Source organism: Lontra canadensis, unplaced genomic scaffold (assembly GCF_010015895.1).
Source record: "Lontra canadensis isolate GAN:19392208 unplaced genomic scaffold, GSC_riverotter_1.0 scaffold116, whole genome shotgun sequence".
Lineage (NCBI taxonomy): Eukaryota > Metazoa > Chordata > Mammalia > Carnivora > Mustelidae > Lontra > Lontra canadensis.
In genome coordinates, this window is record NW_022631110.1 from 5,131,407 (window position 1) to 5,151,426 (window position 20,020).

The window sequence follows — 20,020 nt, forward strand, 5'->3', positions numbered from 1 at the left end:
TCCTGATGGGGAATAAATGTTATGGCAGTTGATGAAAATCAAAGGTTTGTATAGTAACTTATTCATTCATGCAACATATATGTATTTAAGCACCAACTATATTGTTTGTACCATGTTATTCTAGAAAGAAGTAAGCTGTTCATGATTTGGAGGTGTGTTAACTTTTTCCTTCTGTTACGCTATCATTTAGTATGCTTCAATAGAGAGTACAGTATATTAACTGAAATAGTAAAACATAAATAAAATATCAATGTATAGCCCTTAATTTATGCTCTGACAGTACGCCTGGTTATCGAGAAGTATAAGTGAATCATTTATGACAGGATAAGAACAGTTTTCATTTCATTCTTCATGCACTTTTCATATAATAGGTATTTTGCATGAAAATTTAGATGTCTACAATTGCTAGGATTTGTTTCTTTGCAACATAATTGCTTGGTTCATTCATCTCAAAATCATTCATTTCTCAAAAATATTCATTAAAGCAGTCCTTTTACGACTCACTCACATTTATAAAGCAAAGTATTATGAAACCTAAACACCTGCTCCATGATGCAATCAAATTAAGAGCTCTGAATAAAATAGCATTGACATTGTAAAATATGTGGTGCCAATATTGAATATTTTGTTGTGTTTAGAGAATTCACCACTAGTGAGGATATAGCGAACTTGATCTTCTAAAATGTTAAGTGTATCCTTCATTTGTTTCTTGTGCTTTTGCATGCATGTATTTAAAACAGAAGAACAGTATGAACGTAGCACCAATTATTTATTGGCTATGTTGAATCAGTGTAGCCACAACAGGTTACTGGCAGACATATATGTAAACAAATAAGTAATATATAAGACAAAGAAAATAGCTAACTACAGGCCATGTCTAAGCTTTTGTTTTCTTGGTGTAGTTCTTTCCAAATCAGTAGTAATGCATATTTGTCCCATGCATATCTAGTACAAAGCCAAGACTGTAATGAATAAATCTGCACTTTTTAAAAGTTGAGGGGATAGGTAGGAGAGAAAGATGGTGGCAGAGTAGGAGGACCCAAGGCTCATCTCACAAACACACCTAGATAACTATTTAGTCATCCTAAATACCCCAGAAATCGAACAAAAAGGGCACAGACAATCTCCACAGGGACAGAAGAGGCCACATCATAAAAGATAGGAAGTGTGAAGACATGGTTTAGGGGAGAAACAGATCAGGGTGTTGACAGAGGGAAGAGAGCCATGGTCCCAGAGAAGGGCTACAGAGAGAGGAACACACAAGGGAACACATAAGTTAAACATTTCCCCAAAGCCATTGGCTAAGAAAATGAGATTGAATTTTGTGAGTTTTTGCAACCAGGCTTAAAGCCTAGAGTTTTAAAGATCAATGGGCTTGGCTGGGATGGGGCCCTGAGGGCACTGCACTACTCCTGAGGAGAAGGCAGGCAAACAACCTGGGGGAAAACAGCCTGAATTAGCAATTTGAAAAATGCCAGGGGCTGACAGGGGAGAAATTATTCACTCAGAATGCATCCCTGAGAGGCAGCTTTCACAGAGACATCTCTCTCCCTAGGAATAAAGGAGCTAGCTAGTGCCATTTCCCTCCCCCACCTCTCAGCAGGAACACTGGCTACCTAATTTGTTTATACCAAGCCCCACCCACCACACTCTGGCAGGACTGCCCTTCGCAATCCGGTTTGCCTCAGTCCCAGCACTGCAGGACTCTCCCACAGAAGACCATCCCAGACTCCTACCCACACCACATCTCCAGACCAGAGAGTCCTGCAGGGCCTCAGTTCTGGTGGAGCTGGTGTCAGGTCTCATTTGACAAGCAGGCCAGGGAACACTTTTAAAACTCTCCATATTCAGGCCAGGTACAAAACACTGCCTACAGCAGGCAAGGAGAGCCTCTGCAGATGACTGGCCTGAAGAATAGACCAGCCAGAACACAACAGCAGAGCACATGAAGCACACACCAGAGACACTCCGTGAAGTGTCAGACCCTGGGCACTTTATGACCTCTTCTTCATAAAGTAATTACTTTCAGGGGCAGGAGACATAACTGACTTTTCTAACACACAGAAACAGAGACTTAGATGAAATGCTAAGATGGAGTGATTTACCCCAGATGAAAAAAGAAGATAAGGCCATGGCCAGATATCTAAGCAAAATTATAAAAGTAACAAGCCTGATGGAGAATTTAAAGTAACAATCCTAAGGATACTCACTGGGATTGAAAAAAGAATAGAAGACAACAGTGAGACCCTTATCACAGAGCTAAAAGCATTAAAAAAGAATCAGAGATGAAGAATGCAAATAACAAGATTGGAAACAGGCTTGATGCAATAAACAGCAGGCTGGAAAAGCAGAGGAATGAGTTAGTGACCTAGAAGACAAAATAATAGGAAGTAATGATGCTGAACAAAAAAGAGAAAGATTATGAAACACAAGAATATACTTAGGGAATCAGTGACTATATCAAACATAATAGCATTCATATTGTGAGAGTCCCAAAAGAAGAAGAGAGAAAAAGGGGGCAAAAAACTTATCTGAAGGTATAATAGCTGAAGTTTTCAGCTGGGTAAGGAAAATGGACATCCGTATCCAGAAGTCACAAAAAACCATCATCAAAATCAACAAAAACAAAGCCAACACCAAGACATTGTACTTCAATTTGCAAAATGTAGTGTTAAAGAAAATGTCTTAAAAGCAGCAAAATAGAAGTAGTCCCTAACTTACAAAGGAAAGACCCCTATGGCTAGGTGGAGATTTCTCAGCAGAAACACGGGATGCCAGAAGGCAATGGCAGGATATATTCAAAGTGCTGAATGGGAAAAACCTGCAGTCAAGAATACTCTATCCAGCAAGGCTATCATTCAGAGAAGAAGGAGAGCTAGAGTTTCCCGGACAAAAACTGAAGAAGCTCATGACCACTGAGCCAGCTCTACAAAAAATATTAGAGCGGACTCTTTGAGTGGAAAAGAGACCCAAAATGACAAATACAAGAAAGGATAAGTGGAAATCTCCAGGCACAACAACAGAACAAGTTATAATATGGTACTAAATAGATAAATATCAATAATTACTTTAAAATGTAAATGGACTAAATGCTCCAATCAAAAGACACACGATGTCAGAATGGATAAAATATCAAGACCTGTCTATATGCTACCTCCAAGAGACTCATTTTAGGCCTAGAGACATCTGCAGATTGAAAGTGAGGGGAAAGAGAAACAATTATCATGCAAACAGATGTCAAAAGAATGTCAGAGTAGCAATACTTGTATCAGAAAAACTAGACTTTAAAATGAAGGCTGTAAAAAGACACAATGAAGAGTAGTATATAATCATAAAGGGAACAATCCAACAAAAATATAAAAATTTTAATTATTTATGCACCCAAATGGGAGCACTGACATATATAAAACAATAACAAATATAAAGGAAAGAGAGGAGCAAGAAGACAGAAGAGTAGGAGGCCTAAATTTCAGCTGGTCCCAGGAATTTGCTAGATAGTGATCAAACCATTCTGAACACCTACATATTCAGCAGGAGATCAAAGAGAAGAATAGCAGCAATTCTATGAACAGAAACATGACCACTTTCTGGAAGGTAGGACATGCAGGGAAGTGAATCTGAGGTGATATACTGGAAGATAGACTGTGGGGGGGGTGGTGAGGGGAGGGAGCCTCTATCAGCCAGCTCCCAGCAATTGACAGATTACTGGGGCACAAAATCAGAAGTTTTAGAAGTCTGCTCCACAAAGGGACCTCATTTCAGTGGCTAAGCAGTGTGGAATCCTCACTGGGAAAGTGTGGTCTCAGGACCCTCAGGGTCACAGAAATACCAGGGTGCCTGAGTGTGGCAGCACTCCCAGGTATCACAGCAGGGAAGCCAGCTGCAAAGATGGAGTCGAGGAGTGGCCTCTCAGCTTGGGGTTGCCAAAAACTATGATCTGAGGCAAAGTCAGGCCACTGCTCTTCAAGCAGGGATTCCACAAATGGCAGATCCAGAAAGCCTCCCCTTCCTCCCCGCAGGAGGAGCGGCACAGGAGCATGCTGCAGGAATCTGCTGGGTTTGGAGACCAAACAGGGTCATGTGCCAGAGATAGAAATCCCTGGTCACACGTTGGGTGTCGTTTTTACCCTTTTAGCATTTTGTTCTCTTGTTCATCTGTTCTTCTCTGAACAAAATGACAAAATGAAAAAAAACTCACCTCAGAAAAAAGAACGAAAGACAGTACCAACTGCTAGGGACCTAATCAATACAGACATTAGTAAATATCAGAACTAGAGTTCATAATGACGATTATAAAGATAATAGCTGGGCTTGAAAATAGCATAGAAAATACTAGAGAATCCCTTTCTGGAGAAATAAAAGAACTAAAATCTAACGAAGTTGAAATTTTAAAAAAGCTGTTAATGAGGTGCAATAAAAAATGGAGGCTCTTACTGCTAGGATAAATGAAGCAGAAGAGAGAATTAGTGATATAGAAGAACAAATAATGGAGAACAAAGAAGTTGAGAAAAAGATGAACAACTACTAGATCATGAGGGGACAATTCAAGAGATAAGTGATACCATAAGACAAAATGATATTAGAATAATTGGGGTCCCAAAAGAAGAAGAGAGGAGCAGAAGGTACATTGGAGCAAATTATAGCAGAGAACTTCCCTAATTTGGGGAAGGAAACAGGCATCAAACTCCAGGAGGCACAGAGAAAGCTTCTCAAAATCAATGAAAATAGGTCAACACCCCACCATCTAATAGTAAAACTTAAAAGTTTCAGAGACAAAGAGAAAATCCTGAAAGCAGCTCAGGAAAAGAGGTATGTAACCTACAACAGTAGAAATATTACATCGGAAGAAGACCTATCCACAGAGACCTGGCAGGCCAGAAAGGATTGGCATGGTATATTCAGAGCATTAAATGAGAAAAATATGCAGCCAAGAGTACTATATTATGCTAGGCTGTCACTGAAAATAGAAACAAAAAAGCTTCCAAGAAAAACAGAAACTAAAAGAATTTGCAAACACCAAACCAGCCCTACAGGAATTATTGAAAAGGGTCCTCTAAGCAAAGAGAGAGATTAAAAGTCCCACAGACCAGAAAGGAATAGAGAAAATATACAGTAACTGTCATCTTAGAGGCAATATAATGGCACTAAATTCATATCTTTCAATAGTTACATTGAATGTAAGTGGGCTAAATGCCCCCAATCAAAAGACACAGGGTATAAGAATGGATAAAAAAAAAAAAAAACAAGACCCTCCAATATGCCTTCTGCATGAAACTCATTGTAGACCCAAGAGAACTCCAGATTTAAAGGGAGGAGGTGAAAAATAGTTTACCATGTTATTGATCATCAAAAGAAAGCTGGGGTGGCAATCATTATATCAGACGAATTAGATTTTAAAACAAAGACTATAAAAAGAGATGAGAAAGGACATTATATCATACTTAACAGGACTGTCCAGCAAGAAGATCTAACAATTTTAAATATCTATGCCCCTAACATGGGATCAGCCAATTATATAAACCAATAGATAACAAAATCAAAGAAACACATCAACAATAATACAGTAGTAGTAGAGGACTTTAACATGCCCCTCACTAAAATGGACAGATCATCTAAGCAAAAGATCAACAAGGAAATAAAGGCTTTAAATGACACACTGGACCAGAGGGACATGAAAGATACATTCATAACATTCCATCCCAAAGCAACAGAATACACATTCTCCTCTAGTGCACATGGAACATTCTCCATAATAGATCATATCCTGGGCCACAAATCAGGTCTCAACCAGCACCAACAGATTGGGATTATTCCCTGCATATTTCCAGACCACAATGCTTTGAAACTACAACTCAACCACAAGAGGAAAGTTAGAAAAAACTCAAATACATGGAGGCTAAAGAGCATCCTACTAAAGAATAAGTGGGTCAACCAGGGAATTAAAGAAGAATTTAAAAAGTTCATGAAAACACAACTGCTCAAAATCTTTGGGATGCAACAAAGGTGGTCCTAAGAGGAAAGTATATAGCAATACAAGTCTTTCTCAAGAAACAGGAAAGATTTCAAACACACACCCTAACCTTACACCTAAAGGAGCTGAAGAAAGAACAGCAAATAAAGCCTGAACCCAGCAGTAGAAGAGAAATAATAAAGATCAGAGCAGAAATCAATGAACTAGAAACCAGAAGAACAGTAGAACAGATCAATAAAAGTAGGAGCTCGTTCTTTGAAAGAATTAATAAGATTGATAACCCCTGGCCAGACTTAGCAAAAAGAAAGGAGAAAGGACCCACATAAATAAAATCATGAATGAAAGAGGAGCAATCACAACCAACACCAAAGAAATACAAACAATTATAAGAACATATTATAAGCAACTTTATGCCAGCAAATTGGACAATCTGGAAGAAATGGATGCATTCCTAGAGACGTTTAAACTACCAAAACTAAACCAGGAAGAAACAGAAAACCTGAACAGACCCATAACCAGTACGGAGATTGAAGCACTCGTCAAAAATCTCCCAACAAACAAGAGCCCAGAGCCAGATGGCTTTCCAGGAGAATTCTACCAAACATTTAAAGAAGAATTAATACCTATTCTTCTGAAACTGTTCCAAAAAATAGAAATGGAAGGAAAACTTCAAAACTCATTTTATGAGACCAGCATTACCTTGATCCCAAAACCAGACAAAGACCCCATCAAAAAGGAGAATTACAGACCAATATCCTTGATGAACACAGATGTGAAAATTCTCACCAAAATACTAGCCAATAGGATCCAACAATACATTAAAAGGATTATTCACCACGACCAAGCAGGATTTATTCCTGGGCTGCAGGGTTGGTTCAGCATCCTCAAATCAATCAATTTGTGACACAATATATTAATAAAAGAAAGAGCAGGAACCATATGATACTCTCAGTAGATGCTGAAAAAGCATTCAACAAAGTACAGCATCTTTTCTTGATCAAAACTTTTCAAAGTGGAGGGAAAGAGGATACATACCTCAATATCATCAAAGCTATCAATGAAAAACTCACAGGGAATATCCTTTTCAATGGGGAAAAACTGAGAGCTTTTCCCCTAAGGTCAGGAATATGGCAGAGATGTCCCCTATCACCACTGCTATTCAATATAGTACTAGAGAGAAGTCCTAGCCTCAGCAATCAGACAACAAAAAGGAAAAGCATCTGAATCAGCAAAGAATAAGTCAAACCCTCACTATTTGCAGATGATATGACACTTCATGTGGAAAACACAAAAGACTCCTCTCCAAAACTGCTAGAACTCGCTCAGGAATTCAGTAAATTGTCATGATATAAAATCAATGTACATAAATCAGTAGCATTTCTTTTCTTTTAAAGATTTTATTTATTTATTTGACAGACAAGTAGGCAGAGAGGCAGGCAGAGAGAGAGAGATTGGAGGAAGTAGGCTCCCTGCTGAGTGGAAAACCCGATGCAGGGCTCGATCCCAGGACCGTGGGATCATGACCTGAGCCAAAAGCAGAGGCTTTAAACCACTGAGCCACCCAGGCACCCCAAATCAGTAGCATTTCTATAGATCAACAACAGGACAGAACAAAGAGAAATTAAGGAGTCAATCCCATTTACAACTGTGTCCAAAACCATGAGATACCTAAGAAGAAATCTAACCAAAGAGGCAAAGAATCTGTACTCAGAAAACTATAGAATACTCATGAAGGAAATTGATGTGGAAGTGGAAAAACAGGAAAAAAAAAGGAAGTGGAAAAACATTCCATGCTCATGGATTAGAAGAAAAATATTATGAGAATGGCTATGCTACCTAGAACAATCTACACATTTAATGCAGTCCCTATCAAAATACCATCAACTTTTTTCAAAGAAATGAAACAATCCTAAAATGTGTATGGAACTAGAAAAGACCCCTAAGAGCTAAAGGAATGTTGAAAAAGAAAACCAAGTTGGCAGTATCAGAATTCCATAATTCAAGCTCTATTACAAAGCTGTAAACATCAAGACAGTATGATACTGGCACAAAACAGACACATAGTTCAGTGGAACAAAATAGAGCCCAGAAATAGACCCTCAACTCTATGGTTAACTAGTCTTCATCAAAGCAGGAAAGAATGTCCAGTGTAAAAAAAGACAGTCTCTTCAACAAATGGTTTTGGGAAAATTGGACATACACATGCAGAAGAATGAAACTGGAACATTTCCTTACACCACACACAAAAATAGAATGGATGAAAGACCTCAGTTGGAGAAAGGAATCCATCACAATCTTTGAGGAAAATACAGGCAGCAACCTCTTTGACCTCAGCTACAGCAACTTCTTCCTAGAAACATCACCAAAGGCAAGGGAAGCAACGGCAAAAATGAACTATTGGGACTTCATCAAGATCAAAAGCTTTTGCACAGCAAAGGAAACAGTCCATAAAACCAAAAGACAACTGACAGAATGGGAAAAGATATTTGCAAATGACATATCAGATAAAGGACTAATACCCCAAATCTATAAAGAACTTACCAAACTCAACACCCAAAGATCAAATAATCCAGTCAGGAAATGGGCGGAAGACATAAACAGACATTTCTGCAGAGAAGACATCCAAATGGCCAACAGACACACAAAAAGTGCTCCACATCACTCGGCATCAGGGAATTACAAATCGAAACCATAGTGAGATAACACCTCACACAGGTCAGAATGGCTAAAATTAACCACTCAAGAAATGACAGGTGTTGGCGAGGATGTAGAGAAAGGGAACCCTCTTATGCTGTTGGTGGGAATGTAAGGTGGTTCAGCCACTCTGGAAAACAGTATGGAGATTTCTCAATAAATCAAAAATAGAGCTACCCTACAACCCAGCAATCGCACTACTGGGTATTTACACTAAAGATACAAAGGTAGTGATCCAATGGGACACGTGCTCCCAATGCTTATAGAATAAATGTCCACAATAGCTGAACTATGGAAAGAGCCTAGATGTCCATCAAGAGATGAATGGATAAAGAAGATGTGGTGTGTATATATATATATACTTTGTGTGTGTGTGTGTGTGTGTGTGTGTGTGTGTGTGTGTGTGTGTATACCTACAATTGAATATTATGCATCCATTGGGGGAAAAAATGAAATCTTGCCATTTGCAATGATGTGGATGTACCTAGAGGGTATTATGCTAAGCGAAATAAGTCAATCAGAGAAAGACAAATATATGATCTCTCTGATCTAAGGAATTAAAGAACAAGACAGAGGATCATAGGGGAAGGGAGGGAAAAATGAAACAAGATGAAACGAGAGAGGGAGACAAACCATAAGAGACTCTTAATCTCAAGAAACAAACTGAGGGTTGCTGGAGGGGAGAGGGTGGGAGGGATGGGGTGGCTGGGTAATGGGCATCGGGGAGGGTATGTGCTATGGTGAGTGTTATGAATTGTGTAAGATTGATGAATCACAGACTTGTACTTCTGAGACAAATAATACATTATATGTTAATAAAAATAATAAAGGAACTAGTTGATAATAACACAATGATAGTAGTGGACATTAGTACCCCACTTACATCAATGGACAAATTATCTAAACAGAAAATACGCAAGGAAACGTGGATTTGAATGACACACTGAATGAGATAGACATAACAAATATATTCAGAACATTCCATCCTAAAAAATCAGAATACATGTTCTTTTCAAGTGTACATGGAATATTCTCCAGAATAGATTACGCATTAGATCACAAAACAAGCCTCAACAAGTTCAAAGAGATTGAAATCATATCAAGCACCTTTTCTGCCCACAACACTGTGAAGCTGGAAGTTAACCACAAGAAAAGTTAGAAATATAAGTAAATGGAGGTTAAACTACATGTTACTAAACAATGAGTGAGTCAGCCAGGAATCAAAGAAATATAAAAATACATGGAAACAAATGAAAATGAAAACACAATGGCCCAAAACCTTTGGGATGCAGCAACAGTGGTCCTAATAGGTAAGTATGTAGCAATGTAGGCCTACCTCAAAGCAGGAAAAATCTCAAACAACCTAACCTTACACATAAATAGCTAGAAAAAGAACAACAAATGAAAGCTAAAGCCAGCAGAAGAAAGGAAATAATAAAAATTAGAGTAGAAATAAATGATATAGAAACTAAGAAAACAGTAGAACAGAGCATTGGACCTGGAGTTGGTTCATTGAAAGAATTAATTACGTTGATAACCTTCTAGCCAGACTTACCAAGAAGAAAAGAGGAAGCACCCAAATAAATAAAATCACAAATGAGGGGGCAAAATAACAACAACTGCCTTGTAAAAGCAATTATTAAGAGAATATCATGAAAAATTACATGGCAATACATTGGACAACTTGGAAGAAATGGTTAAATTCATAGAAACATAAACTACCAGAACTGAAACAGGAAGAGAGAGAAAACTTGAAGAGACAAATAACCAATGAAGAGATTGAATCAGTACTCAAAAATCCCCCAACAAACAAAAGTCCAGGGACAGATGGCTTCACGGAAATTCTACCATACATTTAAAGATAAGTTAATATTTATTCTTCTGAAACTATTCCAAAAAATAGAAAAGGAAGAAAAACTTACAAATTAGTTCTATGAGTTCAGCATTACCTAATTCCAAAACCGGATAAAGACTCCACTAAAAAAGAGAATTACAGGCCAATATCTCTGACACTGTATCTCTGACAATACATTAAAAAATCATTCATGATCAAATGGGATTTATTCCTGAGTTGCAAGAGTGGGTGAATATTTGCAAATCAATGTGATACATCACATTAATAGAAGAAAGAATAAGAACCAAATGATCATTTCAATGTTGCAGAAAAAGAATTTGACAAAGTACAATATCCATTCATGATAGAAATTCTCAACAAAGTAGGTTTAAAGGTATCATACTTGAACATAATAAAGGCTATCTATGAAAAATTCATAGCCAATCTTATCATCAGTAGGGAAAAACTGAGAGCTTTTCCTATTCAGTCAGACATAAGACAGGGGTGTCCACACTCATCACTGTAATTTAACATAGTACTGGAAGTCCTAGCGAAAGCAGTCAGGCAACATTAAGAAAAGGCATCCAAATTGGCAAGGAAGAAGTCACATTTTCACTATTTGCCAATGACATGAAACTCTCTATGGAAAACCTGAAAGACTCCACCAAAAAACTGCTAGAACTGATAGAGGAATTCAGTAAAGTCACAGGGTACAAAATCAATGTATAGAAATCTGTTGCATTTCTATACACAAATACCAAAGCGGCAGAAAGAGAAATTAAGGAGTCAGTCTCATTTACAATTGCACCAAAATCAGTAAGATGCTAGGGATAAACCTAACCAAAGAGGTAAAAGATCTGTACTCTGAAAATTGAAAAATACTCATGAAAGAAATTGAAGATGACAGAAACAAGAGGCAAGATATTCCATGCTTGTGGGTTCGAAGAACAAATATTGTTAAAATGTCTATACTACTCAAAGCAATCTACACATTTAATGCAATTCCTATCAAAATACCACCAGCATTTTTTGCAAAACTGGAACAGTCCTAAAATATTTGTGGAACCAGAAAAGACCCCGAATAGCCAGAGCAATACTGAAAAAGAAAAGCAACGCTGGAGGCATAGCAATTCCAGACTTTAAGTTACATCACAAAACTGTAGCCATCAAGACAGTAAGGTACTGGCACAAAAACAGACACATAGATCAATGGAATGGAATAGAAAACCCAGAAGTAAACCTACAACTGTATGGTCAGTTAATCTTTGACAAAGCATGAAAAGAATATCCAGTGGGAAAAAAGACAATCTCTTCAATAGACAGTGTTGGGAAAACTGAAGAGCAACATGTGAAAGAATGAAACTGGACCACTTTTTTATACCACACACAAGAATAAATTCAAAATGGATTAAAGACCTAAATGTGTTATAGACCTGAAACTGCAAAAAACTAGAGGAGAACGTAGGTAGTAGACTCTTTGATATCAGCCATAGCAACTTCTTTATAGGTAAGTCTCCTGAGGCAAGGGGGGGAAAAAAGGAAAAATAAACTTGGGATTTCATCAAGATAAAAAGCTTCTGCACAACAAAGGATACAATCAACAAAACTAAAAGGCAACCCGCAGAACGTGAGGAAACAATTGCAAATGACATATCTGACAAAGGGTTAGTATCCAAAATATATAAAGAACTTAAAAAACTCAAACTCAAAAAACAAATAATCCAATTAAAAAATGGGCAAAGACATGAACAGACATTTCTCCAAAGAACACATCCAGATAGCCAACAGACACATGAAAAAGTACTTAACCTCACTCATCATCAGGGAAATACAAATCAAAACTACAATTAGATATCACCTCACACCTGTCAGAATGGCAAAAATCAATGACACATGAAACAACAGGTGTTGGTGAGGATGTGGAGAAAAGGGAAACCTCTTGCACTGTTGGTGGGAATGCACACTGTTACAACCACTCTGGAAAACAGTGGAGAGATTCCTAAATAAGTTAAAAATAGAACTGTTCTATGATCCAGCAATCACATTACTAGGCTTTTACCCAAAGAATACAAAAATACTAATTCAAAAAGATTCGTGTACCCTGATGTTAAGATCAACATTATCTAAATAGCCAAATTACGAAAGAGTCCCAATTGTCCATCGACTGATGAATGGATATAGAAGTGCTATGTACATACAATGGGATATTAACTCAGCCATCAAGAGTCTCTTAAATATAGGAAACAAACTGAGGGTTGCTGGAGGGGAGGTGGAAAAGGATGGGATAATTTGTGATGGGCATTAAAGAGGACATGTGATGTGGTCAGCACTGGGTGTTATATGCAACTGATGAATTATTACAGTCTACATCTGAAACTAATGATGCACTACATGTTGGCTGATTGCATTTAAATTTAAAAAAATAATAAAAATAAGAGAATGAAATCTTGCCATTCCCAACAACGTGGATGAACTAGAGTATATTATGCTAAGTGGAGTAAGTCAGATAAAGGCAAATACCATATGATTTCACTCACATGAAACAAATTTAAGAAACAAAACAATCAAAGGGGCAAAAATAATGAGAGAAAGGAGAGACAAACCAAGAAAGACTCTTACCTGTAGAGAATAAATTGTTGGTTACCAGAGGGGTGGTGGCTGGGAGGATGGGTGAAATAGGTGATGGGGTTTAAGGAGTGCACATGTTGTGATGATCACAGGGTGATGAATGGAAGTGTTGAATCACTACATTGTATGCCTGAAACTAATATAACACTGTATGTTATCTAACTGGAATTTAAATTAAAACTTTTAAAATATAAAATTTGAGTCAGTACTTATTGTCTGCATACTTCTGGACCAAAGCAAAGGAGTGCATTATTCACTTGTCACTTCTTGATGTAAGAGGCATGGGAGCATGATTTACTGGTGACTTAGTGAGACACAGCACATCATCTGCTCTCATGAAGGAAATAGGAAGAAAATCTATATATTGTCAGTAATTGATTTTGAGTTCTTTAGAATTGAGAACTTTGATGACAAAAATTAACTTGAGATCAACTAATCTATCCCTTATGTTAAAATAGTACCACACAGACACTTGTATACAGATAAGCTTCTAACCTATTTTTATAGTCTTACAGAATTTTCTTCCTTTTTTTTTTAAGTTAAGTCCCTGTGTGGGGCTTGAACTCACAACCCTGAGATCAAGACCTGACCTGAGATCGAGAGTCAGCCACTTAACTGACTGAGCCACCCAGGCACCCCATTGTCTTGAGAATTTTCTTAAAAATGCTTTTGAGTTATTGGTTTAACTAGTTTTATTGTGTTTATTTTTATTGGTTTAACTAGAATTAGTTTTAAGAATTTCCTCTCCATCCTCTACTACACATCTTTTGTCTCTTCTTGCCCTCTATATTCCTCTGTCCTCCTCATCTTTCTCCTCTGGTCCATGTAGGATATTTCTTTAGTAGATTTCCAATTTAGGAGCAGTTCTCTCAGGATATCCTTCTAGGTTTTTTCCCACAAGATTTTTTTATTCTCTAATTCTTGAGTTGTATTTTAAAAAATAATTTTAGTATCATCTTAAATTTTGAAGGCTTCAAAGTAGTTTTACTTTGACTTCATATTTTTATTTATAAGATCTGTTATCCTTTTTACATTATTCTGACCCTTTCTAAGAAAATATTGAGATGCTAGTATTATATATAAAGGAAATTAATGTTGTATGGCAACCAATGGCTATAGAATGAAAGTTACATTACAGGTTGATTGATTAGTTTCCTCTCTAATGAAATATTATTATTTGAGCTTCTTTAAGAAATTGTTATGTTTATAAATGGATGCTTTCTAATGAAAATCATTAATACACAAAAATGAAAAACGAGAATCCTTTTATACTTCAGGGAAGATGCTTTAACACAGGGGAAAACTTCTGAATATGGTTTCAGGAAAGCACTTCAGATGCGTCATTGAAATTTAGTTCATAGAGTCTCCAAAGGGCAGCTGGGAATGAGCTTTGGAGGGGACCAGCTCATGTTCCTGACCTTGGAGAAGGCCTTTCCCTTCCTCCAGCGAGTGAGTGACATGCATATTCAGATGTAATTGAAGATCTTAACAGGGGGAGATTAATTTTGGTTACCCAGGTGGGCTCCAAATCCAATCACAAATGTCCTCATGAGGGAGAGGCAGAGGGAGATTTGGTACACACAATAGAGGTAGCCATGTGACCTCAGAGGCAGAGACAGGAGTTATAATGGCCACAAATCAAGGAATGTCAACAGCTACCAGATTCTTTTTGAGGCAAGGATTAGAGCTCCCAGAAGAAGCATGTATCTGCCAACACTGTGATTTTAGCCCAGTGGTAGTGATTTTGGATTTCTGATCTCTAAAGTAAGAGAAAATAAGTTTTTGTTGTTTCAAGCCAAATTAATAAATAAAGAAGTTGATATAAATTGCTCTTATCTCGTCATTAGAGAATATCTTCAATAAACTTATAAAAGGATTTCCTTCTTAATATACTGACAAGGTAGAAAAAAATCTCCCAAATGTTTCAGATAATCCATGCTTAGATGCAAGAGAATCTGAATAGAATGTTTTATTTGTGCAAAGAAAATCTTTTGACTTGAGAAAATATTGCAATTCAAATTTAGTAGTAGGTATTTTTTTAAATATTTTATTTATTTATTTGACAGAGATCACAAGTAGGCAGAGAGGCAGGCAGAGAGAGAGGAGGAAGCAGGCTCCCCGCTGAGCAGAGAGCCCGATGCGGGGCTCGATCCCAGGACCCTGGGATCATGACCTGAGCCGAAGGCAGAGGCTTTAACCCACTGAGCCACCCAGGTGCCCCGTAGTGGGTATTTAATATACTATGTTGTGTTTTTTTGTTTGTTTTTTATTTGTTTGTTTGTTTTTAAAGAGATCCATGGGGGCACCTGGGTGGCTCAGAGGGTTAAGCCTCTGCTTTCCGGCTCAGGTCATGATCTCAGGGTCCTGGGATCGAGCCCCACATCGGGCCCTCTGCTCAGCAGGAAACCTGCTTCCCGCCCCCCCGCCGCCTGCCTCTCTGTCTACTTGTGATCTCTGTCTGTCAAATAAATAAATGAAATCCTTAAAATAAATAAATAAATAACAAATAAATAAATAAAATAAAAATAAAAAGAGATCCATGGCTCCAAAAGGAATATTCTTTTAATAAAAAATGTAAATTTTTAGCAAAGAACATTCAGACTTTTTATCACTATGAGACCTTCAATGGTAACATACATAACTTTGGTATTTATTCATATATGTATATGTATATATGTATGTGTATATATATGTATATATGTATGTATATATATGTATGTATGTATATACATATGTATGTATATATATGTTTTTATGTAACTTGGTATTTTATGTTTGTGTCCAAACCCTCCTCTAGTCCCTCCTTTTTTCCTCCTCCAAGTTTCTTTTCTTAAATTACCATAGAAGAAATAAATTTCATATGAAGTAGTTACCCAGTGGTTGTTGACTTAATACAGCTAAATTTCTTGTGCCATTTGCTTCCCTTTTTCATACCCCTAGTATTTTATCTACCATTTCACTTAGACATCCCCTCACATACGGCCTTGTGACTTGTAGTCCCATTCTGAACTCTATCTACTCTAAGCTCTGTAAGCACACAGAAAATCTCCCTGTGCCTCATTGTCCTCAACTGTAAAAGGAGGATAAATCAAACTTAGAATTCATTTGGGCTTCAGAAGCTATCTAAAATTCCTTGGGTCTTATGATTTTCTATAAGGTAGTAATACTTTTAATTTTACACATGACAATAACATATATGCTGCTAAGTAGTTTAATGAAAGTCATCCTTTGAGTAGGTTAACCAGCCTTTCTTGGAGGTGTTTTACAACTCACAATCAGCTCTTTTAAAATTTAATTGTAACTTATGAAGTCTTTCCCTAAGGTTTATTTGTGGAGATCTTAGAGTGTTTTGCATTGAATGTGTTTTTTTAAAAGTTTATTTATATTGATTCATATAACTTCTTTCTGCATTAATTTATAGACATAATATTTAAAGTGAAATAGTAAATATTACTGCAAATTCAAAAGTGAGACCAAGGAAAAACAAGAAAACAAAGTTAGCAAAAAGTCAGTATGATTGTTTTCGATGTGCTTCATATTTGACTGTGAGCTAGTGCAACCATGACAAAAATAAAAATTAATTCAGTTTCATAATTTGTATTATAAAAAGGAGAAAGCATATTGGATCCACTGAGGAATTTGTTTTCTTCTGGTACCATATTATAGATGAAATTTCTTATGTGTCATTATGGAGAGGACACAAAATAAAGCTATATTGCATATGATTTATTTCTTTTTCATTTTATTGTTAGGTTGTGCTTTCTTTGCTCACTTGGGGAAAGCAGAATTTTTCATAGCATCTACATTCATGACTATGCATATACTAATAGAATAGATATTGAAAAATAATTACTGGGGTGCCTGGGTAGCTCAGTCGGTTAAGCATCTGCCTTCAGCTGGGGTCATGATCCCAACTGGGGTCCTTGGATTGAGCCTCTGTGTCAGGTTTCCTACTCAGCAGGGAGCCTGCTTCTCCCTTTCCCTCTGCTCCACCCCCAGCTCATGCTTACATGCACTCTTTCTCTCTCAAATAAGTAAAACTTTTAATAAAAAAATAATTACTTATAAAAATGAATTTCACAAGTAAATGAACTTAAGTTTGGGTTTAAAAAAAATGCTTACGAGTCCTAATAATCTTTCTTTCTTGCGTGGCATAGTTCCAGGAGATAATGCCCTTCTCTTTCCATGTTCACACTAGCATTTAACACATTTTATTGTAATTTGTTCATCTGACATTTGCCCATTTGATCCTCACTTGACTGTGGGCTCTTCTGGGCCAGGAATCCTATCTTAGTCATTTTAACTCTTAGTACTAATTTTATTGCCTGTACATAGTAACATATTCAGTAAATATTTTAGTGAATGAATATATTGACTTCAAGTATATTTGTTTTCTCTCTTTTTATAATTCAGAATTATGGCTTGGAAACAGAAAATCTAAAAACCCTTTCTCACAAGCTGAATGCATCTGCCAAAAATCTGCAGAATTTTATAACCGGGAGGAGAAGGAGTGGCCATTATGATGGGAGAACAAGCCGAAAATTGCCAAATGACTTTCTGACTTCGGTTGTGGATCTGATAGGAGCAGCCAAGAGTCTGCTTGCCTGGTTGGACAGGTAAAATCTTCCACATGTTTCATAAGTAATCTTCCTCAGACACTGTCTTGAATATAACATTATTTCATGTGTTCTCGTGAAAGAGTTGGATAGGTAAAGGAATAGCATGTTATGAATGTCTAACTATGATTCATCACAATATAGGGGTATCATCAAATAGACATTAATCATTTGTAAATTTTTGTATCTAACTAAGTAGCCAATTAATAATTAGTCCCTGACAGTTTCAGAATACCTTAACTGCTTTACAAGCAAAGTCATTTTTTGGCTGTCACAACAAGACTGATAGTACTGTTTTAACTCCTAATTTTCTTTATCTTTGTATTAATTGGTCATATTTAAGGGAGTGAGCATTAGGATTCTATTTACTGTTTTAAATGGGTAATTAGACTCCGAGACTTTAATAGCATGCAGTGCATATCTCCTTACCTTGCTAAATTCATTCTTTATTATTACTTATATTGTACAATCTTGGATATCATAAACACAGTTTAAGATTTTTTTCTAGTTAATTTTTATTTATCTTAGAACACATAAACTAAAAAAAATTTTCATGATATAAAATGAAAAAATTTTAAAATATGTACTTAAACATTGTAATGTTAAAACAAATTACAATTTTTTAATTAAGCTCTTTCATTTTTAGAATTTTTTGTAAGGGATATGTACTATGTTATTATGGTGGTTAAATAACCAAATTTTAAAATACATTTTCTCTCTCATAACAAATTCTGGTAATACACAATTTTACCAGAATTCTTTCTTGAGTAAATGTCAGTGGGATATACATTATATATAATATTTTGGCTTTTTAAAAATCTGAAGCCTTATATAAAAATAAATATTTGTATTTTTAAACTAAAAGCTAAGATAATTTAACTTATATTATCTAAATTTATATGTATTAATAATAACATATAATATGATGATACTAAATCCAAATCTTAATACTAAGCTCTGGGTCATTAGCTTTTTGATAATTAATTGCTGGACAGAATATTTCTTTTGCATTATGATATCATTAAAATTTAATTCTCATAATTGTCTAAACTATATTTATCAATTGTTTAAAGTTGTACTTTAAATATGTAAATTCTATAAGTTTCATAATGATCAATAAGTAAAATACATTTGAAATATGGCTTAGTCCTTAAGTAATGTAATATATTTGTTTCAGAAGGCTTTTCAGTAATTATAAAGCTTAAAGAACACATACTCGATTTTCGTTTTATTCTCTTACACTATGACCTGCTCTATAATTGTGAATTTGCTCGACCTTAATAAATGTATTTAGTAAATTTCATTTTATATTCGTTTTACACTAGTACTTGTCAAATATGAATATAGAATATTTTCACTTTTTAGTGGCTAACATGGCTATTTATCATATAAATAGCTTCTAGAACACTATGACAGTTTCTGACATTTTACTGTATTACATAATTTTTTATGGTGACTTTTTTTATCATCTAAGAAGATGCTTTTAGTAAATGCCTGTTCACCTACAAACACATATCAGTGCACGCACACATACAAACACACGCATACACTCCATGAAGTCAATCAGTAGTGTTTTGTGTTTGTTTCATAGGAAGAGAAAATGTGATAAAAAGCCTGAAGAAAATAATTTAAATAATCTGTTTGGCTTCTATTGCTGCAAGGTTTTCACAATGCTTATTTTGTATTACATCATACCACAGTGATGGATTAAATCAAAATTTAATATTTTGACTGTAAAAATGAAATATGTACTTGGAAGGAAAAAAAAAAGACAATTTTGTGATAACTTTAAAATCATCTGCTGAGACTGTAAATTGAAAAAAGAAACTGAAGTTTATATTTTGAAGATCTTTCACAGAAAATTTCAGCTTCAGGTTGGCTTGCCTATAATGATGATGACTTTAGCAACTTAAGTTTTAGAAAGGAAAGAAGGAGGAAAAAAAAATTTCTTACATGTTAAGGCATTTGGACTTACCTGAAGGCCTTCAGAACCTGTTTAGTAGGGTAATTGTGTTTAGGCCTCTGGATCTTGATGATTAGTAGGACTGTAGTGTTGAGAAAGATTAAAGAAGGGTAAGGATAGAAGATGGAAAAGTAACTTAAGAGGCTATTTTGGGAATTAATCATGCTGCTGCTACTGTTGATGATTTTGATGCTAATACCTCTAGCCACACTCATTTAATCAAAGCAACCCCAGGAGGGTTGTCTTCATTTTACAGCTAGAAAAACTAGCACTTATAGAGGTTAAATTCAAAACCAAATGGCAAGTAAGTGGTG

General features: G+C 36.0%; 1 protein-coding gene across 5 annotated transcripts in view; it reads left to right on the forward strand.

Moving 5' to 3' along the window:
* CNKSR2 (connector enhancer of kinase suppressor of Ras 2) overlaps window positions 1-20,020 on the forward strand; it is a 279,802-nt gene that overhangs the window by 57,038 nt on the left and 202,744 nt on the right. For all 5 annotated transcript variants that reach the window (XM_032840743.1, XM_032840740.1, XM_032840741.1 and 2 more), the window contains exon 3: window positions 17,541-17,743. In XM_032840743.1, coding sequence (XP_032696634.1) covers window positions 17,541-17,743 — 203 coding nt within the window. The remainder of the gene's footprint in view (window positions 1-17,540; window positions 17,744-20,020) is intronic.